This window comes from Sciurus vulgaris (genome assembly GCF_902686455.1).
Source record: "Sciurus vulgaris genome assembly, chromosome: 5".
Classification (NCBI taxonomy): domain Eukaryota; kingdom Metazoa; phylum Chordata; class Mammalia; order Rodentia; family Sciuridae; genus Sciurus; species Sciurus vulgaris.
In genome coordinates, this window is record NC_136465.1 from 84,486,392 (window position 1) to 84,499,817 (window position 13,426).

Consider the following 13,426-nt stretch of genomic DNA (forward strand, 5'->3'; position numbering starts at 1 on the left):
GAATATAAAAAGCAGATGACAATAATGCTATGGAGAGATAACACAAGGTAGAGGACAGAGAATGGCATGGGTATCCAGCTGCATGGGGCAGTCAACATTCCTGGCAGAAGAATCAAGAGAAAGGCCCCTTTCTCACTGAGATGGGTCAGTGTGTCACACTGAGCAAGACTGGCCAGAGCTGCAGGGGTCAGAAGAGCAGACTGTTTGGGAGCTGGGGACCCAAGTGGTCCACAGGAAGGTAACATTAAAAGACTACAACCTTACAAAATTCTTAATATAATCTGTGAATTTCTAAATGCACTGCAGTATATAAAAATCTGAAGAACTTAAAATATGCAAATTAACTAAATGTCACAGTTCCTTTCAAATAAGATTTTCAGTCATCTATGACATAAACTGAAATTAGAAAAAAACCGTAAAATACACGTTTACACTCAAGTCTTAATTTAGCTGTAACATTGTAATATCAAAGAAATACAGAAAAGTTCAAGTGTTTACACTAGTCTTTCAGAATTTTTTATAAAAGTTCCAAGTATATTTTAAATTAAAAATACATCCCTGCCTTGATAAAGTACCAATCAACACAAAATGATTTCCCTTTTAGAGAAATCAACTAAATAAAGACAGTCAAGGTTGAAGATAACTTCTAAGGTCTAATAAAGTATCACAAATTATAATCATTTGAAAATTACAGTATACTTTGAAATATAAAATTTCAGGAGATAGCCTGTTATTACTGGCAACTATGCTCAACTATTTTCACAGATCACTTAGGGATTACAAATCCTGAGCAATTATTCAAGTCACATAATTAAACGGTGAACTTTAAACCAATATCATGGGAAACGTCTCAGTGCTTCACTATAATAATACATACTATGTGATTAGTGCAGAATAAAATAGGATAGCCACATGATTATTTATTGTCTATGAAGCATGATTTTTGCAGATTTGATTTTTAATTTTAAGTATTTTTTATGAGAATTTAATATATTATCTGTGCTTTTTAATCAAAATAAAAAAAATCTGATTTTTAACATTAACCTCCTCTTTATTTACTTGGTATGGAAACCTTAAGAAAGATAGTAATGTATTTGTTTTTCTTACAAAATTCTCATACTCTAAAATTCTACTATCTAATATCTGTATTATTGTAATAGGTAGTTCAAAAGCTGACAGAAAACCCACTTAAAAGAGAAAAGAAATTCACCATTCTTTTACCTTAATCTCATCACACTGAAAAAGATGAAGATCTGGCTTGTTCTGGGTTGGCTCTTTGCACACCAGGGCAAGAATCGAATCATAGTTGCATGAATGCATGACAGCTTGGCAGTGCTGGATTGTGTTTAAAGGAAAATTCTCCAATTCATTCTAAAATAAAATAATCATTTTAGTTTTTAAAATTTTTACCCACTTTCAAATAATCTGATGTGACAGCACATAATATTTGTGGTGCTTTCTTGAAAACAAAATTATATAAACTTCACAAACTTGCCTTTGATTCTAAATCAATCAGGCTCACAGCTCGGTCATCCACTTGAAGGATCATATCTTGAGTCCACACTTTGCCCTTGGCATCAAGCAATTTCAGCTTCCTTATTCCATCATCAACAGTTATCATAGCATCTTTCCGATCCAAAATAAAGGTAGTCAGGTGCTTATGATTGACAAAAAAAGGGAAAGGATTTATAGAACATACATACAAATTCTTAATATTTTATTTTTCAAAGGAAAGTAGAATTAAGCTAATTGAGGTCAATTAGCAGAGAAGAGAAGGATAAACACAAAGCACTTGATAACTGCATGGTTATCTGAGAATGAAGTCAAGCAGGTTTTTGTTGAATACAAAAAATGATGTTTTGATTCACAAGATAGCTAAACTTTCATACTGAGCCATGTTTAACTACAATAACATGATATAAAAACAAATTCTTCAAAGTTTAAATAGCATTCTCTTAAGTAAACGTTTCCCTGTTTTGCTCTATTATAGTTATTTAAATACCACACAATAGCACACAATTTGTTTTGGCAAGTACAAAACTCTGGACACTGATACCTCAGAGTAGCAAAGCAATTCTACTGTAACAACTGTCAAGCTTTCCATTCCATTGAAACCACTTACTGAAACAAAATGGTTTAAATTTAATTAAACATGCTTCAGGTAAGTAGAAAACTGAAAATAAGAGCAACAAAAATTGCTCCTTGCTTAAATATTTTCCATTATAAGCAGGGATCACCTGAATTCCAATTAAAAGCAAATATCTTAAAATATAACAATAGAGAAAAAACAAAAGAGAAACCATTATTTAAATAAAACTAATAAAGACCTTAGTTAAAACTAAAAATAAAACTAAAATGCTCACTGTATCAAGGCTGAATTTCAAGAAAATTCGAAGGTAAAAAATAGAAGCCTTTGTCTTATTTTAACTGATTTCAAATAGGGCCTGGAAACCTTAAGAAAGATATTAATGCATTTGTTTTGATTAATAACTAGTAGTTAATATTTCAATTTAATTGCTATGAAAAGAGAACAGAGACTAGCCAAAAACATTTATATGTAACATCTATTTGACAAAAATCTACAGGAAATGTCAACACTACTTAAAATACATGGTAAGAACGAAACAAAACATAATTCTGATTTTACTTCCAATCTGTATGTCCTTTAAGAGTCATTGTAAATAATACCAAACAACAAAGCATCTTACTTCAACTCGATACTGGGATATATCTGACACACTGCTGACACTGTCCCTTGCATAATTCTTCCTTTGTTCTGAAAAATAAATTTTAAAAGCCATTATTTACCCACTAATAGGCTGAATTTCATGTATTGGTATCATATGACATCTCTAAAACTAGTCTATCTCATATATAAATACAGTAGCTGACAAGTCACCATTGTGTGGTACATATGAAAACACTCACTGTTCAGAGTAAAGCCAAAAGCCACAAAAAAGCATAAATGATATGCAAGAACTCTTTCACCCAATAAAATTTTTCAGAATTCCAAATGTTAAAAGGATTATAATTTTCTAAGATAAAAAAGTTATTTCATCCAAAGGTTTTATTAATCAGGAACCTACTGTTTGACAAGAAAGATAAAAACTATTTTGTAAATTTCGTCTGCTGATGCACTAAGATCAAAATACAATTATAAAAATTGTCATACTGTATTATATGAGTTAGACTAAATTATTAAGATAATAGGCACTACATGGAACATCTCCTTTTACAACATCCGAACTGGACAATGTTAAAGAAGATTCAAAACATGAGTCAATCACACCCATTACTATTAAACATTAATAATTTCCACATCAATAGAACACAAAAATGTGATATTCATAACTGTGGAAATAGCTGTTAGGAAAAAGGAGATTTAGGTAGAGAGTTACTGCATCAAACTACTTAAAAAGCAAAATAAATCTGTATTTTCTAAAATACTGCAAAATCAAAAACTAAAATTAAAATATACTCAGCTGTATTTGTCATTTTTCACTTATCAAGCAATTTGCATATTTGTAAGTTCAGAACTATACTATTTCTTGTAAAATAGAATGCTAAGATGAAAAGGAACTAACAGGAAATCCAAAGATTTTAAATTCTAATTTCCAGCTTTGGTTCTGCCACTAAGTAGGAAACTAAATTTGGGCATTTGGGCCATTTGCTTAATGGTCTAGGCCTCAGGAGTCTCAGTGGAAAATAAGAAGATTCAACAAGATAAAAAAGACCCTTAAAGTCTTCAAATTCCAATATATATATATACCATGTGTGTATGTACAACTCACCTTTCCTAACAACCAATATCTTCTAAATACAAGTATGTGTCTTTCAGTTAATTTAGAAACATGTAGATAGGTCTACAACAGAAGTTGAAAAGTTCCGCTCAACATCAAAGGAAAAGCAAGTACAAAAATATAAAGAATGTATGCAGATTCAAAAATGTTAACAGAATTCTTTCAAAAAACTTGATCAATGTTTGTCTCACAACATATGAAAGTAATCATATTTACGTTTACTTTTAAAAATTAACATATTCCTTATATCAAATTACTCGAATATTATTTCAATGTTTCATTTTTGATTTTGCAGCATTAAAATTCCTTAATAAAAACAGACACACTTAAAAATTCAGTCTCTGCTACCTTTCCTTTTCTGTTTGGATGACGACCTGAAGAAGTATGATCCATCTGGTCCTACCAAAACAATGAGGTCAAAAAGGAAGACCTGGTTTCACCTCAAATTTGCTATTCTAATATAACAAAGCATAAATATTCACTAACTTACTGTATTTCAAATTAATATATGAAAAAGTAAACCACAACTTTTCTGATTACTAGTGGAGGATTAATAAATATGAGATTTTAACACTTAGATAATTATTCTTGGGAAGACCATTATGATTTCTGAAAGACAATATATAATTCAGGGATGTATCTGACAAAAGCACTTCTAGAAACAATCAGTATTCAGAAGCACTGGTTCATCATACTCTAATTCAAGTCTCCATGATAGACTCAGAACATGAGTATGGTTCTGCTTCCTTCAGTCTGACAGGACAGGTGAAAAATGGCAGTGGTTGCCATGATATCCAGTTATGATATGGTGGTTCCAGGATGTTTGAATGCTTGACTGGGTCTTTTGGATACCAGAATGGCAAACATGGCTGAGACCAAAAATACTGAATATTCATACTTGGATTTTCTCATTATGAAGTTGTAAGCATTCATCCCCTCAGTTTTCCTGCTGCAGTTTCTCAACCCCACAGAAACATAATTTACAGAAACCAAAGGACTATTTAATAGCATTTGTAAATAGTATGATATCAACTGAGCAATGTGATTGCCTTGAAGGTAAGTGTAATTCCTAATATTCCAAAGTAAGACCCATTTTAGGGTTTCTCTCCCATATTATACAATAAATAAGAAGCATGTTATAGAAAATGACCTTTTAAAGATTCTACAAATGTATAAATGCCATAAAATAGATTTACAAATAAATTAGTAGTTCTGATGATTTAAGTCAATGAATGAAGGCTAATATTAACATTTTAACAGGCAATTCTGAAAAAAAGCTCCCTAAAAGGTAAATTGCAATACATTTCCATTTTATGAGAATCATGTACTCACTAGTTGCCGAGAGTAATTACTCCTAAGCTGAAAAATCTCCCGCAAGCCTTAAAACAGTGTAAAAAGCCTAAATGAAGTCTTTCAGTGCCACTCAAGATAAAGCCTCTACTGAAGTCACCATTCTCTAACAATGGTTCTCATTCTTGGCTGCCCATGAAAATGAACTTTGAAAAGCACTGTGTGGGTCCCACCCTGCGCACTGATTTGTAGAGGCACTCCACGTGAATCTGGGGTGCATCCATGGTTAAAAACCACTAGTACTCCAACAATTCATATAAAGGCCAATTCATCTACTGTATGCCAACTCTTTCAAGCAGAAAATTTTCCTATCCAAATCAAAATTGTAAATCATGATCAAATGGCATATCAAACAATAAATGAGTAAATCTGGTAGTAGAGTTTTCAGTTTATTGTGTTATAAGCTTCTCACCTCCCAATATAAGCATAATAAGTCAGTGTCTTTCCACCTTCCCCACCTCGGTGTCTCTTTAACAGTTATAGCTTAGAACAAACTTTACCTGCTTATAGTAACCCTGGTTGTGTTTCGTTGCTTTTTCTGTTAACTTTATCCTATAGGCCGGAATACCCAAACCCAAACCAACAAATTTAGGTGTATTTGGTAATCAATTATAACAATTCTTTATGTGTCATTTTAGCATTGTTGAGTTGATATGCTATTGCATACAGTGTGCAATTTCCATGGAGGTGAGGCACTTGGCGGGAACAGTGAAAAACAATGAGCGATAATACATAAGGCAACTAAAATCAGTTTGACAAATCAGTATCTGAAGCAAGAGACCACTTCAGGAAACAAACAAGCTCATTTTCACAAAACTATGTTATTTAAGAATTAATTTTACTGGCCTGTTCAACTACTCATTTGAATGGCTTGCATCACGAGGAGAAAATCAGCTTTACATTTTTTTAGATAGTTTGGGAAATTTGCCAAACTGTCTTTTTGAGTCACCTGCTCTGGCACACTCTATTAAGCTGAGTTCGACTCTAACAATGCCCAATTTCTTCATGCTGTGTAATTGTGAGTCATTTACTTCTTAAGAATTTCCAAAAAACAGACTGTTTTTGCTCTTTTAAAAAAAAGTTTTGAAAGTTTTCTGTTAGTAAAATACACACTATAAAGAGGAGTGAGAAAGGAGAAATGGGTTTTAACTTTTAAATGGCCACTTGAACACGTAACAGATTGTTTTGGTTTCAATTATTATAATTAGAGGGACTAGCTTTAAACCAAGATCAGGAGAGACAGGGACAGAAAAAGAAAGATAGGTATGAAAACAAAAATGTGTGAGACAGGATGTTTGCTAAGAAAAGTGGCACATTCAGGAATACTGCTACAAAAAAGTTATTGAGCACTGTGAAGAAATTCAGGAAAGTCTACAATAAATTCAGTAACACAGAAATTGTGATTCATAGTTACAGGTTTCCTACACTCAATTCTTACCAGCAGGAAAAATACAAGTGTATTTTTTCACTTGTTGTATCACAGAATTTTAAACTCACAGCTAAAATGAGGCTTGAGAAGAGTGTATCATATGGATATACGATATTGGATATCGTATTTGCCCAATATTATTAGACTTTCTGATAACAGGAATCTCAGATTGACTGTAAATGTTGATAATGAAAATAAAGTATTACTGGCTGGTAATTTCTTGAAACTTGAGTTTCTCTGAGATGAGATGGCTTTAAGCAGCTGATTATTTGTAGTAAATGGCTACATTCCAAATTTTGTAATATCTACTATAAAGGAAAGTTACTTTTCTAAAAAGTTTAGCTATACAGAACAGCTGAAAACCCATACTTAAAGAAGTCCTCTGAGCTGTCATTGGAGATGTTGTAACATATAAATATAATGAGAAAATGTCTTAATTCACACTCAGAACCTATTTACTAACCAGAATTTCTCTCTAGTTTCCCAGCCCACAGATATCAGAAGCAACGCTACAAGAAGACATGTGATAATAACAGGGATGCGGCAACATGGGAAAAGCAGACCCAAATATTCAAAAAGGAAAATTAATGAATGATCTGGAGCAAAGGTAAGAAATGTAGCCTCTGGGAACATCACAGTGCATACACAGTGGGCACTCAGGTGACCCTCTAAGTCACCAAAAAGGAATAGACGTGCCACACCTGGAGGGAAGGGAGTATTTAATACACTTTACCAATATTTTCCTTAAAAATAACTTAAAATTTTAGTGTTTAAAACCTGACAAACAGGTTAACTGAAAAAAAAATATGTAAAATCTCCAATTCCTTGATATCAGTGGCTAAATGAAATTTTACTGTTATGAAATAAGTGGAGGAGAAAGACATGAATATTCTTTTGGTAAGCAAGAGTTATGTTTTGTCAGGGATGTAAATTATGCACAGCCTTTTACAAGCTGGTGTGGAATTTTCTGGTATAATAATGAAGAAATGGCAAAATAGAGTTATTAAAATTACAGCACAGGTTAACCGTTTTCCTAGAACAATTAACATATACCAAAAAAGAGATGCACTGTGACATAAAACAATACATTTTAGAGTACTTATATAAAAATTTCTCTAGAGTGCTATTAGGAGTAGTACCAACCATAAGCTTAAAAACAATTGTTACAGTGTTATTATCATTACTATTTCATAGATAAGGAAACTGGAAGTATTAGGTTAAATAATTTGCCCAAAACAGCAATTGGTAGAAGAGAAATCCCCTGGCTTTCTAACCCAGTCTGCCTCTCTTGGCACATTTAGTAGGAGCCATTGGAGTGACATTATGTGTCAGTCCTGCAAAGGGTTCTCATGAAAAAAACAATATGGAAAAGAAAGAAAACCTCTGATACAGTAACTAGCCTGTGGTCAGTATGTGAGAAACTATGACTATCATTGTGAAAATTCATAATCTAGTACACTGAATAGTATTCTCATGATCCACAGAAGTTCATGCATTATGTTAATATAATATATTAACTAAAATAGTAATTAATCCTGGAGAGACTATTCAATTAGTTTAATAATTGTGAAAGGAGAATTTTTAAAGAAAATGCATAAATTTCAAGGAAGTATTGTATTATAAATCATCAAATTTCTAGTTTACAAAGAGAAAGTTAAAAGTATGTAGACTGGGAGGCTAAACACTCTCAAAGATAACTAAAAAGACTTCAAGAATTTGTTTCTTGCAAAGGTTTGTTCAAAACACAATTATGTTTCTCCATGTCATTCTCTAGCTATTCATTCCATCATTTGCTGAGATTTTGGAATCTGTTTAAGAGGGAAAGCACAGTGTTCATGTGTGTGTGTGTACCACGTGTTTAGAGAGAGCAGTGGGTTATTAGACACAAATAAGAATGAAACAATATGTGCAAGTTCAAGGAACTTAAAACTCTTATTCTAAACCCCACACATAGCTACTCATCTTTCTTCCTCATAAATGCCTCCTGCATTTGCCCTTTTACACCCCAGGTCATATTCTCTGAATTACTTTCATACTGTTCATTTTCATCACACTACACAAAATTGACAAGCTTTCTCATAATTAGATTTTTTAAACTTACGTGATCTGACAATTCATCTAATCTTAAACAGAGCCTCAGTTCACTTTAAATGTAAAAGGAAGGGAAATAAAAATGTACTGCCTAACAGTTAAAGATTTTCAATCCTTGGATCTAAGATTTTTATAAAGCTGTCTTAAACATTAGAATTTACAGGTGAGTCCTATTTTTTTCATCCTTATTCCTTTCTTAGTAGTCTGAAAACAGACTTTTGGATCTGTGGTAACATGTGAGAGGATTATACTTCTCCTTAAAAAAAAAAAAAAATGGGAGAAATACGGGCTCGGCACGTCGCTTGGAATTGGATCAGCTGCGCCAGGGCTCCGGGCGGCTATCCGGAGGAGCAGCGTGGACTCAGGACTCAGGACTCAAGAAAAGGAGATATTGAGAGACTTGGGACCAACTCAAAGCAGCCGGGTGAGTGTTTCCCACTGGGCGGGCATCCCGGACGGGGCGGTATCCCCCGGACAGGGCAGTAGCCCCGAAAGCAGGGATCTTTGCAAAGTAGAACTGCTGGCGAGGCGCCCCTCCCCCCGCCGGAGCAGTGATCGCAGACAGCTGGGAGCATTGAAGAGGGGGCTGTTCACCACAGCGCTTGGACTCGGCGCAACCCACCCGCGCTCTGGGAGGCTGCCCAAAGGAGAAGGTGCTTGGTGAGCTGTTTGGACTGAACGTGACCACCCCTGAACACAGGGGGCTGCCCAGAGGAGAAGGAGAAATACGGGCTCGGCACGTCGCTTGGAATTGGAGCAGCTGCGCCAGGGCTCTGGGTGGCTATCCGGTGGAACAGCGTGGTGAGTGGTTTGGTCCCAGAGCATCCGCTCCTGAACATAGGGGGGTTGTCTGGAGAAGGAGGAGGAGCGCGGCGGGGTGCTTGGGCTCGAAGTGACTGCACCAGGGCTACGGGAGGCAGTCGGGACAAGAAGGTGCACAGTGAGTTCTTGGGACTCGTGACGCACCAGATCTCTGGGTGACTGCCTGGTGGAGAAAGTGGTGCGTGGTGGGTCACTTGGTCTTAGAGCGACCGCACGGAACAACAGGTGGCTGCCGGAGGAAAAGGCGTGTGGCGGGTCACTGGGACTCCGAGCGATTGTAAGGGGCTCCAGGTGGCTGCTCAGAGGAGGGTCCGCATAGCCAGGCGAAAAGTGCAGAGCAGGGTCCTAGACGGCTTCTTGGTGGAAGGGCCCCACAGACAAACTGAGGGGCGGAGCGAAGGCTCCAGGACTGCAGGCAGCTTCTCTGAGGAGAGGCAGCCGAAGGAGATTCGTTTGCGAAGGGTGAGGCTTCCAGGCCCAGGAGGTAGGTCCGGGTCCCTGGGAACACTGCAGAAGAAGGCTGCCCAGCCCAGGCGGTAGTTGTGAATTGAACGGAACCTCTGGGAGGAAAACCAACCAGCGAGACCTCCCCACCGGGTGACTCCTCCCGGTTGGGTGAGGTTCTCCCAAAAGGACCGTAAAATCAGAGACACAGGCCCAAACTGGTCTTGCATCAGCCCACAACCTACTTCCCTTCTGGATGACCATTCATCAGCAAGTGAAGGTACCTCTGCCCACTAGCAGGGAATATACCCCACCAGAAGGCCACCACCCCTAGGGAGTCAGCTCCCTTGTGGAGCACTGCATTATCAACTTCCTCCAAGATTTCAGGCTACTGAAGACTAAGAGGGGATATAATAGAAATCTTCAGGGATATTATAAGACAATAGAGGAAATCTGCAATATCACAGCGGTCAACTGATACCTGAACAATATGAGAAAACAAGGAAAGAAAATGCTGCAAACAAATCTAGATGTTACATCAATGAAACCCAACGACAGCATGGCAGAAGAAATGACAGAAAGGGAGTTCAGAATGTACATAATTAAAATGCTCAGGGAAGCAAATGACGAGATGCAAGAGCAAATGCAGGCACTGAATGATCGCACCAATCGACAGTTAAAAGAGCAAATACAGGAAGCAAAAGATCACTTCAATAAAGAGTTAGAGATATTGAAAAAAAACCAAACAGAAATCCTTGAAATGAAGGAAACAATAAACCAAATTAAGAACTCCATAGAAAGCATAACCAATAGAATAGAACACCTGGAAGACAGAACATCAGACATTGAAGATAAAATATTTAACCTTGAAAACAAAGTTGAACAAACAGAGAAGATGGTAAGAAATCATGAACAGAATCTCCAAGAACTATGGGATATCATGAAGAGGCCAAATTTGAGAATTATTGGAATTGAGGAAGGCTTAGAGAAACAGACCAAAGGAATGAACAATCTATTCAATGAAATACTATCAGAAAATTTCCCAAATCTGAAGAATGAAATGGAAGATCAAGTACAAGAGGCTTATAGGACTCCAAATATACAATATTACAACAGACCCACACCAAGGCACATTATAATGAAAATGCCCAACATACAAAATAAAGACAGAATTTTAAAGGCCGCAAGAGAGAGGAATCAAATTACATTCAGGGGGAAACCAATACGGATATCAGCAGATTTTTCAGTCCAGACCCTAAAAGCTAGAAGGGCCTGGAACAACATTTTTCAAGCCCTGAAAGAAAATGGATGCCAACCAAGAATCTTATACCCAGCAAAACTTACCTTCAAATTTGATGATGAAATAAAATCCTTCCATGATAAACAAAAGCTAAAAGAATTTACAAAAAGAAAGCCAGCATTACAGAACATTCTCAGCAAAATATTCCATGAGGAAGAGATGAAAAACAAAGAAACAAATCAGCAATGGGAGGAACCATCCTAAAGGAATTGTCAAATAAAGGAAGAACCAAGTCGTCTCAAAATAAATAAATAAATAAATAAAATGAACCAAGTGACCGGGAATACTAATCATATCTCAATAATAACCCTGAATATTAATGGCCTGAACTCATCAATCTAGAATCAACCACTGGGATAGATTCAAACTAAAAAGCTTTCTCTCAGCAAAGGAAACTATCAGCAATGCGAAGAAAGAGCCTACAGAGTGGGTGAATATCTTTGCCAATCATACTTCAGATAGAGCACTAATCTCCAGAATCTATAAAGAAATCAAAAAACTCTACTCCAAGAATTCAAATAATCCAGTCGACAAATGGGCTAAGGAAATGAATAGACACTTCACAGAAGAAGATCTACAAGCAATCAACAAACATATGGAAAAATGTTCAACATCTCTAGTAGTAAGAGAAATGCAAATCAAAACCACCCTAAGATTCCATCTCACCCCAATTAGAATGGCGATTATCAAGAATACGAGCAACAACAGGTGTTGGCGAGGATGTGGGGAGAAAGGTACACTCATACATTGCTGGTGGGGCTGCAAATTAGTGCAGCCACTCTGGAAAGCAGTGTGGAGATTCCTTAGAAAACTCGGAATGGACCCTCCATTTGACCCAGCTATCCCACTCCTTGGCCTATACCCAAAGGACTTAAAATCAGCATACTACAGAGATACAGCCACATCAATGTTCATAGCTGCTCAATTTACAATAGCCAGACTGTGGAACCAACCTAGATGCCCTTCAATTGATGAGTGGATAAAGAAACTGTGGTATATATATGCAATGGAATATTACTCAGCCATAAAGAATGATAAAATTATGGCATTTGCAGGCAAATGGATGAAATTGGAGAATATCATGCTAAGTGAGATAAGCCAATCTCAAAAAGCCAAAGGACGAATGATATCGCTAATAAGTGGAGGATGACACATAATGGGGGGGAGGGAAGGGTTAGTGTTAGGGTTAGAGTTAGGGAGGGGGGCAAGTATGGAGGAAGGAAGGACTGTATAGAAGGTAAAGAGCGGTGGGAGGGGTGGGGGGAAGGGAATAAATAACAGAATGAATCAAACAACATTACTCTATGTAAATTTATGATTACACAAATGGTATGCCTTTACACCATGTACAAACAGAGAAACAACATGTATCCCATTTGTTTACAATAAAAAAAATAAAATAAAAAAAAATGAAAGAACATGAAAAAAAAGGTAGCAAATTAAATTGACAAAATTATATATTTTATTTATCTTAAGTACTCATTGTATAAATAAAGTAAGATATATTTGTATAAAAAAAAAAAGACATAGACTGGCAGATTGGATCAAAAAGAAAGATCCAACAATATGCTGCCTGCAAGAGACTCACCTCGTAGAAAGAGATACACATAGACTAAAGGTGAAAGGATGGGGGAAAACATATCATGCACATGGACTCAGCAAAAAAGCTGGGGTATCCATCCTCATTTCAGATAAGGTGGACTTCAAGTCAAAACTAGTCAAAAGGGATAAAGAAGGACATTACATACTGCTTAAGGGAACCATAAATCAGCAAGACATAACAATCATAAACATCTATGCCCCAAACAGTGGCTCATCCATGTATGTCAAACAAATCCTTCTCAATTTCAGAAACCAAATACACCATAACACAATAATACTAGGTGATTTTAACATGCCTCTCTCACCACTGGACAGATCTTCCAGACAAAAATTGAACAAAGAAACCATAGATCTCAATAACACAATCAATAATTTAGACTTAACGGACATTTATAGAATATACCATCCAACCAAGAGCGAATACACTTTCTTCTCAGCAGCACATGGATCCTTCTCTAAAATAGACCATATATTATGTCACAAAGCTAATGTAAGCAAATACAAGAAGATAGAGACACTACCTTGTATTCTATCAGATCATAATGGTTTGAAGTTAGAAATAAATGAAAGAGTAAAAAACAGAAGCTA

At 36.1% G+C, this 13,426-nt stretch overlaps 1 protein-coding gene across 7 annotated transcripts in view; it reads right to left on the reverse strand.

Moving 5' to 3' along the window:
* Nucleotides 1–13,426, reverse strand: part of EPS8 (EGFR pathway substrate 8, signaling adaptor) — a 171,808-nt gene that overhangs the window by 50,098 nt on the left and 108,284 nt on the right. For all 7 annotated transcript variants that reach the window (XM_079140398.1, XM_079140394.1, XM_079140399.1 and 4 more), the window contains 3 exons: nt 2,709–2,776; nt 1,496–1,657; nt 1,222–1,371 (listed from right to left, as the gene is read on the reverse strand). In XM_079140398.1, coding sequence (XP_078996524.1) covers nt 1,222–1,371; nt 1,496–1,657; nt 2,709–2,776 — 380 coding nt within the window. The remainder of the gene's footprint in view (nt 1–1,221; nt 1,372–1,495; nt 1,658–2,708; nt 2,777–13,426) is intronic.